The sequence below is a fragment of the Notolepis coatsorum genome, assembly GCF_963971535.1.
Source record: "Notolepis coatsorum genome assembly, chromosome: 5".
NCBI lineage: Eukaryota > Metazoa > Chordata > Actinopteri > Aulopiformes > Paralepididae > Notolepis > Notolepis coatsorum.
The window spans coordinates 191,352,500-191,368,450 of NC_140169.1; the positions used below are offsets into that span (position 1 = coordinate 191,352,500).

At 41.9% G+C, this 15,951-nt stretch overlaps 1 protein-coding gene across 4 annotated transcripts in view; it reads left to right on the top strand.

Moving 5' to 3' along the window:
• The first annotated feature begins 2,683 nt into the window (after nt 1–2,683).
• mphosph8 (M-phase phosphoprotein 8) overlaps nt 2,684–15,951 on the top strand; it is a 103,352-nt gene continuing 90,084 nt past the window's right edge. For all 4 annotated transcript variants that reach the window (XM_084315157.1, XM_084315158.1, XM_084315155.1 and 1 more), the window contains exons 1-2: nt 2,684–2,909; nt 15,057–15,224. In XM_084315157.1, coding sequence (XP_084171283.1) covers nt 2,802–2,909; nt 15,057–15,224 — 276 coding nt within the window. In that variant the 5' untranslated portion in view covers nt 2,684–2,801. The remainder of the gene's footprint in view (nt 2,910–15,056; nt 15,225–15,951) is intronic.

The window sequence follows — 15,951 nt, forward strand, 5'->3', positions numbered from 1 at the left end:
CAATACTAAACGACATGGCCCCCCTAAGAACCACCAGGGTAAAAAAATCGTGCTGAGCCGTGGATGCACTCTGAAATATTGGCCGCTATGAAAACCAGAGACAAAAAATGCTCAGTTTCGTAAAAGTCAGTCAAAGCTTACCAAAAGCACGAGCAGTGAACTCCAAGCCCACGTGACTGAACTCAAACTGGAAAGAAACCGACTAAGAAATGACGTAAACTCCATGATCAAAACTGCAAAAAATTATTTCATCAATGACAAAACTGAGGAAAACAAAAACAAACCACGAGAACTTTGGAAATTACTCAATAATCAACTAGGCTGCAGTAAAGAACTTAAAACCAGATTCTCAAACAAACATGAAGACGGACAACACGCTCATCACAGACGAGCTGGATGTAGCCAATTCTTAAACACTTTCTTCACAAACATAGCCACAACACTGGTAAACAAACTAACCTCCCACTCAGGGCATTATGGGGTAGAACACATAGTAGCATACTACAAAAACCTAGGGGTCCGCAAAGACGACTTCAAACTGAAAATGGTAACAACAGATGAGGTACTCAAAAAACTGAGCGCCCTCCAGCCTAACAAGGCCACTGGCAGTGGCCATGACAACATCCCCTCCAAATTCCTCAGAGACTCAGCAGCCGCCATCACCCCAGTCATCACACACATAATAAACCTCTCCATAAAACAGGGACACGTCCCCAAGGACTTCAAAATTGTGAGAGTGACCCCCCTGCACAAAAAGGGCAGCAAATTAGACCCAGGCAACTACCGCCCTGTTTCTATTCTTACCTCCATCTCGAAAGTCAAGGAAAAAATAGTCTACGAACAGGTCAAAAAGTACCTAGCGGGAAAAAATCTAATCTACGAATTCCAATCTGGCTTCAGAACATCCCACTCCACTGACACATGCCTTCTCTATTTGAACGACCACATCAAACGAGGTGGACGCGGGCAAATACTGAGGCATGGTCATGCTGGACCTACAAAAGGCCTTCGACACTGTCAATCACACCATTCTGATTGACAAGCTAAAAGCAATTGGTTTTGATAGTCTATCAGTGAGCTGGATGCAATCCTACCTTGAGGGGAGAGAACAGATGGTGGAGGTAAACGGTACCCTATCCCCCCCCCCTCACAGTGAGCTGTGGTGTTCCACAAGGAAGCATACTAGGACCGCTACTGTTCGTAATTTATGCAAATGACATGTCGTCACTTGTGACTGCAACTTGTTCTTGTTCACGGACGACTCAGCCCTGCTGGTCTCTGACAAGAGCAAGTTACAGGTTGAAAAAACCCTCAGCTCAGAACTCGGCAGAATCTGCACCTGGCTCGCTGATAACAAACTATCATTAGGCTACACCTAGGTAAAACGGAGTCCATTATCTTCGGATCAAATAACAAACTCTGCAAGACCGACGGCTTCTCAGTTACAGTGGGTGACAATATTGTCACAAGGAAAGACGAAATTACATACCTAGGTTCCATCCTAGAGGCAAATCTTTCCTGTGACAAAATGGCATCCAATGTAATCAAAAAAGTCAACCAACGAACTAGATTCTTGTACTGGACCTCCTCTCTGGTAAACAAGAATACCCTGAAGACTCTGGCAGGAGCACTCATTCAAGGGTACTACGATTATGCTTGCACCTCATGGTACCAAAGTACCTCAAAGGCGCTAAAAACAAGATTACAAACATCATAAAACAAACTGGTCAGACTACTACTTGACCTTACTCCTAGAACCCACCTCACCCCTGCCCACTTTGACTACCTAGGATGGCTTAGAGTAGAAGACAGAGTACAGCAACTTGCAATGGGCCTGGTCTACAAGATACACTACACGACTAAGATACCCATGTACATGTCAAAATACTTCCCAAAGGTCAGTGAACCACAACCACAACACCAGAGGGAGCTCCACAAATCATGGTAAACCCAGATTCAGCTCAAACAAGGGACTAAACACGTTTCGCAATTATGCCACATCAATGTGGAACGCCCTACCCAAAGCTGTAAAGGAATGTGAATCACTACCCACTTTCAAAACCACTCTCAAAGAACACCTACAGGAGACTGCAATTCAAAACTGGCCCCTGTAAATGTCCTAACCCAACCCTCTCCAATGTACAGTAAATTACCTAACCCAAGAATACACGAGAGCCTCTTCTTAGAACCAAGTATGGTTTTGTCGATATTCCAATGTAAAGTTTTGCTTGTACAGTTGTAGATTCCTCCACCCAACCCACCCACTGCCAATGTACAGTCCCCACCCCACCCACCCAACCTCCTCCAATGTACAGTTTCTACGTCAAATGTATATACTCTCTTTTTTTAGACTCTTTGTATCAAAAACAGTACTGTATTTGCAAATCTGGTATGTCATAAATGTATAGATGTAGCAGTACTGTATCTGTATGCCGTGTATGTCATGTTATGATGAATTGAAAATGGGGGACCCTGATGTAAACAAGACGAAAGTCTTTCTCTGGTCTGCATTCCCTTAACAATTGTGTGTATTGAGCTGTACTGTACCCATTCTGCAATCTGTTAATAAAGTTTTCAATCAATCAGAGCACATAACGCTGGTATTCTGACGTTTTGACCCTTCCTTCCTTTATAGTGTCCTTGGCTGTTTGTTTCCTACGTCACCAACCGCTGGACTAACTAACGTAGCTGCTGCAGCGGACAAGTCGCCATCAACTAGCGTACTAGCTAGTAGCTAACAGGCGGCCTTTTCGAGTGCATAAGTAAAAAAAAAATTTACACATAGCAGTCAAACGGAAACAATGGCAGCCGAAACTGAAAAAGTAGAGCCCGGGGATAGTGAGCAGGATGAGGACGAAGTGGAGGACGTGTACGAAGTGGAGAGGATTATTGACATGCGAATTGAAGGGGTAACGTCTCCAACCTTGCTAACTTGATAGCTAGCTAGCGTTAGCTGGCCGTACCGAGCTTTTATTATGCAAACATGACTGGCAACGGCTTTCACGTTCACGACGCTTTTGCATTCACCACCAGCGACTATGTAGCGTTACTTCTTCCTAATGGCAAAACACCATCTTGCATCATTGTGCGTTGCTAATGGGGTTGTATTAACCCCTTGCGTTGTATTTAACGTTTTCACAAATTAGTGACTAATTTCAGTAATGGCGTGGGAGTGAATGCCCCAAAGCCCCCTTGTGCTGCACAGACGGACAGTGACACAACGAGCCCGTCTCTGCACTGTGTGGCCTCTCCTTCAGGCCGAGGACGGGTTGGTGTTGTTTGCAAGCTCGCATATATTTTCATTATGGTGCACATCGGCCGAAGACATGATTCCACCCTAGCTATCATATATCGTTAATGTACATAAGCCGTCTGGTGGTGATGAGGTATTTCTTAGTGCTACTCCTTGCTGGCTAAACGTTATATATCCAACGTTAGCATTCTCGCTGTCGTTAGCTACCTTGTTGTAGCTATTGACAATCGTTTGCTAACGTTAGTTACAGCTTAATGGTCGCTTGTTGACTAGACTGGTTTGCTAACCTTGCCGTACTACAAACTGAATGCATTAGTCAACGGTCATCATATCTAAATGTGCAGCGATTTATTAAACTACCTCGATAATAATAACACTACTGAGGGTTTGCAGTAGAAGTTCTACTGTAGAACACTGGCATAATGGTCGTTAGTGCCACTCGGTGAATCGTGTAGGAAGAAAGGCATGTCCTCTCAGGAGCATATTCCCCTTTCCACATGGAGAGATGATGAACGTTTCTGGTTATTTATTTACAGAAGCAATCCGCCAATACCTACACCCCCACTCGGTCTTCTTTTCTGGACTCTTTTTGTATCACAAACAGTACTGTATTTGCAAATCTGGTATGTCATAAATGTATAGATGTAGCAGTACTGTCTATCTGTATGTCATATGTTATGATGAATTGAAAATGGGGGACCCTGATGTAAACAAGACTAAAGTCTTTCTCTGGTCTGCATCCCCTTAACAATTGTATGTATTGAACTGTACTGTACCCATTCTGCAATCTGTTAATAAAGTTATCAACCAGTCTCCGTGCCCCAGTCCACACGAGTACAGTAGGTATTCAGACGGACGCTATTCGGACTGAATGCCATTCTGAGTTACTCAGATTATTATGTGAACTGTTTTGATGCAAAGAGCAGGATGAGAGGCAATTGGGGCCGTCGAAGAGAAAGCGGGAAAGTGAACTGGACTGCTGCAGCCCCGCATCAGGACTTTATTCTTTGTTTACAAAATGATGCGCTGGACATGTCTGCTGCATTTGCGCACACACACACACACACACACACGGGTGTTAAACAACATCAGTCATTCACGTGAGTACTGAGTACACATTGTACTCAAAGTTGTGATGGTTTCCGTGTGTTTTTCCAAACGACCTACCGAATCCCTATTGGTTTTCTGCAGGTTAATTTATTTTTATTTATTATTTTTCCATTTTCTAAAGTTGCTACATTTTCCATCATATGGCTCATACTAGACATTCAATTTGATACCATTATGAAGCTCTTGGTACTTAACCTCATCCTTGTGAAATGTCACCCTATTGATAGCATTATAAAAGGGTAAACTATTTTAAGGCCATACTTGACCATTCTCTAGGTTGTATCGGTCCAAAACTTGTCTTACATCCAGCAATCTGTGATCTACAAGTTAGCATCATGACCCCTTGATATCGGAGAGTAATAGTGATTTCAGAGAGAATTCAGACCAGGCCACAAGTCAATTGGAGTGGCTAAGATTTGGTCTAGTATCTTTCTTTTTGTAATATGTTTCCTTTGTACAATATTGATTATCTTTTTAAGATACTGATGGCATACCATCAATGTACTTGCTTACCAAAAAAAATTAACCTTTTGCATTATGCATAGTATAGCAATGAACTGGCAATTACTGGCTAATGAGCTAAAACAGCGATGCAGTATTTTAAAATCTCGACTTCTTGCACCTTGAATAGTAAAGGAAAGTTTTGGATTTAACTATTAGCATTCCTGCTCACTTTCGTAACCAAGCCGTGGAGCCAAATTTTCCCTGGCTCTTTAAGTGGCATTTCACCAGACCTTTTAGAGTGGTTAACCTAGTAATGTTGTGTAACAACCATAACTTAATGTCGAGAGGTGCTGCTGCATTGAAGGTTACTAGGTTAATTTGTCATTGTGGAGCACCTTGGTACAGAGTTCATAATAATATTAACTTTATTTATATAGCACCTTTCATACATGGATTGCAGCTCAAAGTGCTTCACAGCAAATGGCATAAAATTAACATAAAATTAGCATACAGTTGACAGAATAAAAGCAATGCATAAAGTGCAGACATAAGAATAGGTATAAAGTAGTGCAATGTAGACAGTGCAGACATGAATAGGCATAAAATAGTACGGTGCTGCTCGAAGCATGTGAACCCATCGGAACAGCCAGTCCCCCAAACACCCCACACATCAATCCCCACCAAATCCCCATCCAAGACACCCCCCTGATAAAGTATTCATGGGCCCACAAGTCTACTGCATCCATAGCAGGCACGTTTAAAAATCACTTCTCTTAAGGATAACATCCAACATATCGATCTGAACATTTTACTTTCTTGAGATTTTTTGCAGAATGCAGTTTTTTTTAAAGGATACCCAATGCAATACACTGCGTTTCACTTTAGGCAAATATCTTGAATAGGTGCAGATAGGAGTTTTCTCATCATCCAAAGTGAAATCAGAAAACACGAGATTTTGCAGATACTGGTTTTGCATTTCAGCCATCGATATGTTTTAAAAAAAAATATATATATAAACTCCTCAAAAGTTCGGAAATGTTAATTCGGTCGGTTATTCCTCCCCTTTAATAGTTGAGCTTATAGGACTAGATAGTACAATCCCTTAGATCAGGGGTGCCCAACCTTTTTTGAACCAAGATTTACTTTTTAATTGACCACCTAGCCGAGAGCTACCAGCCAAAATTTGACCTACTCTCGGCTAGTATTAATCAGTGTTGGGCAAGTTACTTTTAAAAAGTAACTAGTTACAGTTACTAGTTACTTCTTCCAAAAAGTAACTAAATTACTTACTCAGTTACAAATTATAAAAGTAACTAGTTACTTCAGAAAGTAACTATTGCGTTACTTTCAATATATATATTTTTTTACATAAACAACATACACAAATCTAAACTATTTTAATGTTGCTGTGGGACAAAGTGAGACTAGCCTCCAATCAAATGCCATGTATGTAGATATTATAATTACTATGTTTATATATTAGTGGATCATACAAATACAATAGATGTTTTGGAACTTTTGATATGTATTGCCCCTCAACAGGCCACAACTGGGCAACATTAAATTATGCTTGTTAAGCACTATACCAAAAATAAATAACAAATATACTGATTGATTGAACATTTTAATTAACAGATTGCAGAATGGGTACAGCACTGCGGCTCAATACACACAATTGTTAAGGGGATGCAGATCAGAGAAAGACTTTCGTCTTGTTTACATCAGGGTCCCCCATTTTCAATTCATCATAACATTTGACATACAGATAAACAGTACTGTTACATCCACATCCAGCCATTTATGACATACAATATATAGTAATACAGTACTGTTTAAGAGACAGAGTTTCTAAAAGAGAGTATATACAGTTAATTTACTTCTGACCATTATAAAGTATTTTCCTATGAACTGAAACTCATAAGACTACATAAGGCTAGCACCATTCAGTTACAGTTATATTGGCCAACATTAGCCAGCTATCTAGCCAGCTACTGCACCACGAACTGCCAGCCAGGCAGCTGGCTACCTTAACCCACAATACAACAGCTATCCAGCCAGCTACTGCACTACGAACTGCCAGCTTGATTGATTGAAAAGCTAGCCAGCTGGCCACCCCCAATCCAGCCAACCGTACAAATTACGGTCTCAGCCAAATCACATCGATTTGTACAGTTAGTTAGCTAGCCATTGCATTGCGAATTAAAAGGTAGGCCAGTATTAGCTAGCTAGTAGCTAACGTTAGCCAACTGAGAACGATAGCTAGCTAACCAACAGCTGCAAGCCTGCAAACAACAACGCCGTTGATATGAGCTATCCGTAGTAGGGCTGACCTTCGATTTTTTTTGGAATTCGAAGCTTTGGGGCCGAGATTCGATTTTAATTCGAAGCTTTTATTATTATTTTTTATTAAAAATTTTTTTTGTGGGACTTGTACAGCACTTTGTTCAACTTTGTCAGTGCTGTACATTTTAAACCTTTTTAAATCTTAGACAAACAAAACACTTTGCTTTCATGAAATATTGTAAGCCGTCATTTGAGGCTTTATAAAAGCAGCACAATGAACACAAATCTGTCAGTGCCGAGTCCGACCTCATCTTAAATAACAAACAGCATTGCTTGTTGTAGTTAACAAAGAGAGGCAGAGTTGATTTTGCACTTTTATTTTCTTTTTTTATCAAATTTTATGAATCGAGATCTACTTGAAATCAGCCCGCGATCTACCTGTCGATCGGGGTCGACTGGTTGGGCACCACTGCCTTAGATAATCAGCACTTGGTAGTGGTAAAGCTTCACTGGGGTCTTCAGGTGGGCACCCTCCTTCATTGGTGTTTCGTTGACAGGCCCACGACACCTCTGAAAGGGCTCAATGGCATCACCTGACGACGCGTCCCAGGTGTGCCCCCCTCTGCTTTTACCCCTCGATGGTCATTTTGCAGCCCAGTTTTATGGACATTTCCTAGGCCTACTGGCAGCATTCCAGACCGATGCAGTCTGTGTGCGCGTGCATGCTGTCTGTGTGTCTGCACAGCCCAACACAGATCCTCTGTTTCAGGGCCGTACAAATAGACGTACACATGCTGTGAATGAAATGGCCTCATTGCTTTTAAGTAGGGATGGGTACCTTTCACATTTGAACCGATACCGGTACCGGTACCTGTGAATCGATACCGGTACCCAACGGTACCTTTTTTCGGTACTTTAGTCTCTAAAAATTGTATCTACCTACCTCAGTTGTAAAAAAAAATCCAAACTTCATATTTAATAAATAAATAATGTATTATTATTACTTTATTATTATTTACATCTTACTAATGTAAAGTATTTTACAACTGATTAAACAAACAATCTAGCAGCAATGAACTACTCTGCTGCTGATTGAGTATTCTAGCAGTTATTTTTGCTCCACCCCCGCTTTGGAGAAGAGTGACGCGACCTGCTCTGCGGTGTGTGTGGCTTGTTTACCGACGTCACATCCTCTACTCTTCTGTGAGTTGTGCCGGCTTGCACTGTAGCCCTAGGAGCTAACGTTATGTCCGACGGTTATCTTAGCTAACGTCAGCTTAAGAACGTCAAATGGGTTATAAATATGTGAAACTATGGAAGGAGTAAGCCGACCGCTAAAAATAAAACTCACCGTGGCAGCGCGAGCACATAGCAAAAGAACGTTTGGAGATAGTGGTGTTTCAAGAGACTGGCTACAGTAATATGATGCTGGGCTGTAGTGATCAGTTGTTCCGTGTGGCGCAAGTATGTAAAAAAGAAAAACGGAAACAACACGTTTGTTATCTGTAGTAAATAAATGAAGCTGGAATCCATTTGTGACCATGAACAGAGCCAGTGTCCCATTGTGTCCCGGATTCAATCTCCTCTCTAAAGACGCTCTGTGGCTAGGCTAACAGCTAGGGATGCACCGATATGAAAATTGGCCGCCGATACCGATACGATTGTTCAACTAACACTATCGGCCGATACCGATACCGATATTTGTATATTTGTATATAAGTATTTGTAAATTTTTTTTTTTTTTTTTTTTTTTTTAAATTTTTTTTTAATAAACACACTTAACGTAGCTACGTTAGCTGCCCGGCCCGCCGACCGGCGCTCCACATCATGACCAAATGAGACATAATGATTTTACTGCAACAAATGTTATAAAACAAAGCCTTTCTATACATTTGTCTGGTTGAAAACTTTATTAACAGATTGCAGAATGTGTAGTTGGGTACGGAATGAGCAACGGAATGGAACCGAGCTATGAACGGGCTAACGGAGTAATGCCTTGTTTACTGCTATCTTCGGGTAAATAATATGCTTGTTATTGAACGTGTAACACTAACTATATAACGTTATGCCACAAAACGAATGTTTGTGTCATTTTAACAGCAGATACTTTCTTAAATGCCATCTTCCCGAGAGAGGGTGTTGACGGGGAGTTGTGTTATTAATAGCATTGAACAGCTAACCGAAAGCTAGCGTTAACTATTGTTAAAGGTTTAGCCATAACGTTACCTTGGCTAAAGTTGGGGCTATTCATAATGCAGCAATAATGGCTGCAGACCTGCAAGCAAAGTACAGCAAGTTGGCAAAGGAGTATTCCAACGCAAATCACATTTTCACCAGTAACGTTAGTCTTGCATCTCCCGGTAGCTAATGAATGGACTCTGAGTAATGCCTTGCTGCTATGGGTAATAATAATATGCTGATGTTATTGTCCGTGTAACACTAACTATATAACGCTAATGCCACAAAACGAATCCCTTGTTAATCATAAGTAGTAACTGATGCAGTAGCTTGTGTGTGTGTGTGGGGGACGGCGGGCGTTGTGCAGGTAGGTCGCGAGTGAATTTTTTTTTTGCCTTTTGACGCTACACAAATTGATGGGTATTTATCGGCGACTGCTATCGGCACATCTGAGCTTATCGGCCGATAGGCCGATAGCAGTCAACAAGGCACTTATCGGCCGATACCGATACCCGACCGATATATCGGTGCACCCCTACTAACAGCCATGTCAGACAGAGCAGATGTGGAAACTGAGCTACACTTTCTAACAACCTGCCCACTACCAAGATAGATATCAGAGACCTACTCCCCAGTCCCCATGAATTGCAAACACCCAAAGAGAGTTTGAAAACATGTATTGTGCCTTAACGTGCGGTTTCGTTTTTGCGGTCAACAAAACGTTTTTTTAAAATAAATTTTTTTATTTTATTTTGCGCATAGTACCGAAAGTTGGCACCGGTGGATCTCACGTGAATCGATACTCGGTAGGTACCTTTTTAAAAGTACCGAATTCGGTACCCATCCCTACTTTTAAGTAAAGCAGAAATGACCTAGTGACGAATTGTCGATTCAACTTGGCATTGACGCCTCCAGGACTCTGCCTAATGGCTGCTGATGGTCTGTTTAAAAGTTAAAAGGGTGACATGAATAGGACAGGAAGAGCAACATCCAACATGTATCTGCGAAGATTTGACCAAGTAGTTGGTGGATAGTTGATCGAATTTTGTGCGTCAGTCTCAGTCAGTGATTGTAACGGAGTGATGTGCAGTACAGACTCTCACAAGCTCAATGTATTTTTAATTTTGTATTCATTCATCCATCCATCCAGTACTATCACTGTCACATAGAAGGATGGTGTGATAAAATCGAAGCTCGGCCCCGAAGCTTCGATTGCCAAAAAAAAAATCGAAGGTCAGCCCTAGTTGTAGCGTCTCTCCCGGGACTGCATTTCCACAATTACCGACTGTAGTTTGGCAACTTCAGCCTGCCTAGCCAGCAGGGAGGTCTCCAGACCCGCCATCCTCTCGCCTTGTAGTGAGACCTCTGTCGTTAGCGTGGCTAGTTCGTTAGCATTAGCCGAGGAGACAACGTGCAGCGACTCCATCTTGTCTTTCAACGGGTCGACCGCCAACCTAATTTCCTCTGACATCTCTCGATGAAGGTTATCAAAAAATTCCGCCTGCACTTTTCTTTGTGTTTCAGCGAAGCGTGTCTCAAAGTCTGCATGGAGTTTGGTCATGACCGAGAGTACAGCTTCGCTTATCTCACTGATACCGGGCGACGGCGAGGTTAGGCCCGGTGGCAGTTTGCCGGCTGGGGTGCTCATGGATCTGGTCTCCACCACCGACATCGCAGAACGTTGAAAAAAGTTGACGACAGTAGTTGAAACTCGACGACTCAACAAGCAGACGAATAACAAATAAAAATAAAATAAAGACTAATGGGGAGAAAAGTATATTTTGCACGATAGAAGGGAGCTCACGTGAAACACGTCTACTCCATGATGATCGCCTACATTCAAATCTCAGGATGTCATTCTTTTGTTTTGTTATTCTTTTGCCTATCAATTGTTTTTAACACTTTGACTGCCATGAAACGTGTTTTGACGTCATTGCTGGCCATGCTCAAGTTGCCGGGGGACGCTGTACAGCGTCCTTATATCAATATTTCAAAAATCTGCGATCGGATTCATATGTCCCCTCCGCTGGCCTGAGATCCACCAGCAGGACCCACTGAGCTCTCTGGCGGTTCAGGAGCGCCATCTGGTGGCCGATCGGCGCAATCGCTTTAACAGGAAGTGGCATAGAGGTTGTGCTACGTCCGTAGTACTTCCGGGTGCTCGCTATAGGTCCCGCGACTCTGGCTCGTCACGCTACACAGTGATCGATTGCCAATAACTCGATAAACAACATGATTTGGACGTATATACCATTATACAAGCTGGAGATGGACCGGGTAAATTTACATCCCATAATGATAAGATTTCAACTCTACGATGATCGCCCAACGGCGCGCGGAGACTGGGGTGAGTTTCAGCGTGTAACGTTACCGTCTTCGATACTAACTGCTATTATCAACATTTGACCCACATTAGATGATTGGTATAACGCTGCCCACGGAATTATAAACGGCCCCTAGCCCATCCGGTCAACATCAGATGACGTGTAGTAACTTCTAGAAGTACGTCTAGTTGTAATTTTTTATATCGCGCTGATTGCCATAAAACTATTGCATCATCAATATAATGTATTTGGGGCTATAGATCACGTTCTGGAGAAAGCTGCAGAAAGAGATGAAAACATACTTATACATTAGACCATACTTTACTATGAATATGTGAATGAAAAAGTTTAACGTTGCTACACAATGAACAATACATATAGGACTTTGAATGGGCCCTAATAATGGCAATGTAGCAATAGAATTTAAAAAGTTATAGCCCTGCAAAGAAGGGGACTTTCTCCATAGACCAATAGCGCTGGCAATCTATGGTATATCATGAATTTAACCTTAGGCAACCAAAGTGTTAAGCTCAATAAACTCTGACCGGTAGAGCAGCTCTAAAATAGCAATGACGTCATGTAACCACAGCGCGACTATTTCACTCTCATTTGCCCCTAAAAATAGATAGATAGAATTAGTCATAGATAATAGATATGTGCAAACTGGAAAAAGTTATTTAGGAGGCCTCGCGCAGTGGGCGTGTCAACACGCAATTGGCATTTCATAATAAACACATATCACCACGGCGCACAGCAAGTTTCAATTTCAGTTCCTGGCATTTTTAACCAGTGGAGAAAGGTAAGAGATTTCCCTATTGTTTTTCTTATATGAATTATTCTACGTTAATAAAACATACCTGGTGATCAACTACAGTTTGCTGTGAACATTATGATATGTGTGTAGTGTTCTGACGGCTGGGCAGCGGGAGCTGGATGCTGGATTTTGCGAGAAGCATGCAGCTGCAGAGCCGCAGAGCGGGGCCGCTGTGCCTGCACAGTGCAATACTCCAATTCAGCCATTGGCAATTCAGCCGTTGGGTGGGGGGCGCTGTTGAGCGGGCCTGTGACCGGACCTGAAAGCGCCCCTACTCTGCGGCTCTGCAGTTGCATACTATTGGGATTCGTTGGGAGCAGCACGGAGTCTCGACTCGGGACTTATTTTATTTGGAATATAATGACTGTATACGCAAAAGTAGCCTAGTTTTAAGTTAAAATATTATAAATCTACATGCCTTGAGGATGTCATTCTTTATATAATTTTTTTTTTTTTTTTTTTTTAATTAAAGATTTCGCCACCTGTCCCACAATATATGTAGGGACATAAGAAAGACATTTCCTCACCATGGAGATACCACTCCCCATCTTCTTCACTATGGTATCAATGTGTTCTGCCCATGACAGCTGGCTATCAATTATTATGCCCAGTAATTTTACTTTATTTACCTGTAATATGGGTTCGTCAGACACGTTCAAACTCATTTTTGGTATTGATGACAATTGGTCTGTCTATTATGAAATGACTGTTGCACGTCATTGAAGGTGATGGTCTGTCTATTATGAAATGACTTGTCTTTGGAATCTTTTTCTACCTGCACAGGTCTTAATCTACCTGCTCTCAAGGTACTGACGTGTGGCACCAATTGATCTAATGTGAATCGGTACTCCCTACTACTACTCCGTAGGGGTGGGTCGATACATTGATTCAGATCGATATATCGATCTATTATCAATAATCAAATAGGATCGATGCAACGTAAAAAGATCGATTCATATTGCGATACTCTTATTTTGAAAATCCTGCGAGTCATATCCGCCGGCGCCCAGTATTGTGAAACTCTGTGTAGACACTACAGCAGTGTTTGCGTCTGCTGTAAAGCACTACAGAGCGTCTATTTTGCGACCCAATATAAGTCTGTGCAGTTTTATCCCGCAACGGGTCAAATGCATCTAACATGCGTTGCATCGTCGCCATTCCTTTATGCCCACGTTAAATATCTAAATGAACGTCACTAATCTAAATGCTTAAGCTAAGCAGCTAACCGTGAGAGAGAACAGGAGAGGGGAAGGAGGAGGGGCAGGGGCAGTCTACCTTTCTGTGGGGGACTGGGGGAGGGACAGTGTGTGTGTTACTGAGGATGGACAGATGATGTTGATATTTAAACATGAATACATAATAAATGTATTCATGATCATCATGCAACATAAAACAATTGTAGGAAGTTTGGGAGAGGAAGGGGTTTTAGCTTGCGTGTTGTGAGTTCCAAAACATTTTACTTAAAGTTTAAAGCTAAATATATTAAAAGTGAACAGGAGGTCTATGTATTAAAAACAATAGATTGTTTTTCATTTAAATGTCTGGAAGAGCTCAAAAATAAAAACATCAATTGATATTTCCGTAGCCTTTTTTTAGTTGATCTAAATGTGACTGATTACTACATTATTACATGGCGTTTTCACAATCGCCGAAATGCTTGCTTGTGATTGGTCAATAGCGCGCGTCAGAGGTCCGTTATCACACGATAACGGACCTCTGCCTAGCAATAATGACCGCTGTGCGCAGCTGTTCGCAATCAAGCCCACTACAACACTGTATCAGTGCTGCTCAGCATATGCACAGCTGCACTCAGTGATCAGTGCAATCAGACCACAGACCTGCCGACTGCCGATGATAATAATAATCACTTTATTTGGGCTGACAGAGCCACAGAACAACTGCGTTTGCATTTGATCTCGTCTTGTCGATGGTGTACAATGAATTAGGTATATTTGTTAGTAAGTTAGCCATGTAATAAGCGGGATAATGTATAGCTATACTCGATCATTGTCGCAAAATAATTGACCTTCACTGACGTTTAAAACACCTCGGCACTGCGCCTTGGTATTTTAAACTCCGTGTCGGTCAATTATTTTGCGACAATGACCTCGTAGCTATACATTATCCCTTGCATATCGATCGCAGGCACCTGAATCTAATCGTATTGTATTGTGGCAGACTTTGTGATATCGGCAAATATCGTATCGTTGTCCAAAGAATCGATATCGTATCGTATCGTGATGAAACTGATTTCGATATCGTATCGTGATGATTCCCACCCCTACTACTCCGTAGTGCCGATGTAATTCGGTCGGTACTCTTAAAAGTAGAGTTTGGTACCCAACCCTAGTTTTCAATCTGTTCACCTCACTCATCATCTTTATTGCAGTAAAATGGGATTGTCAAGCAAAATATATATCTTTTTTTAATTCGATACTTGACATCACTGTATTAATATAATATCGGCATGCAAAATATTGCAATATACCGGTATATATAATTATTTTCTCCACCCCTACAATCCAGCCACGGGAGACGCATAACAGGCATTTTCAAGCCAAGTGTGAACATGCAGCAATGTGATCAAAAATCCCATTGAAAAATGACAGCTGTGTAACTGGAGCCTTATGGTCCTTGTCTCTGTCCACAGGGGGACGTTCTCTACAGAGTCCGCTGGAAGAATTACTGCTCAGATGACGACACATGGGAGCCAGAGGCCCATCTGGAGGACTGCCGTGAGGTGCTCCTGGCTTACAAGAGATCCTTGGCAGAAGCCAAGGCAAAGAAGGAGAAAGAGGCTGAAGCCAAGAAGAGCATGGTAAGTCAACGCTATAGGGCTTAACAATGTATTGAGCATGGTAAGAACACTATAGGGCTTAACAATGTATTGAGCATGGTAAGACAACGCTATAGGGCTTAACAATGTATTGAGCATGGTAAGTCAACGCTATAGGGCTTAACAATGTATTGAGCATGGTAAGACAACGCTATAGGGCTTAACAATGTATTGAGCATGGTAAGACAACGCTATAGGGCTTAACAATGTATTGAGCATGGTAAGTCAACGCTATAGGGCTTAACAATGTATTGAGCATGGTAAGACAACGCTATAGGGCTTAACAATGTATTGAGCATGGTAAGACAACGCTATAGGGCTTAACAATGTATTGAGCATGGTAAAACAACGCTACAGGGCTTAAAGGCCAACTTGCAGGTTGTATTTTTGTTCAATAAACAATGTGACTAGGCCAACGCTGACTTTCATGAAGAGGGGAAAAAATTTATCGAAATTGACCCAGTTTTAGCGTTTTTATCAAACATTTTGTCAACCAAACCACAAGCTCCACGCACATGCATATTTTAATGCATGGAATCATAGCGTGCGTGTGTCATCTTAATGCTGACGTCACACGAGGTGCAGGGCAGCAGGGGCTCTGAGAGTCACACACAGCTAGTGGCAGGAAGCAGAGAGCCTTGCTACTACTAGCCGAGGAGTGATGAATGAAAATGTATCTGTTTCACCTAACACTATTGCTCCGTGATCA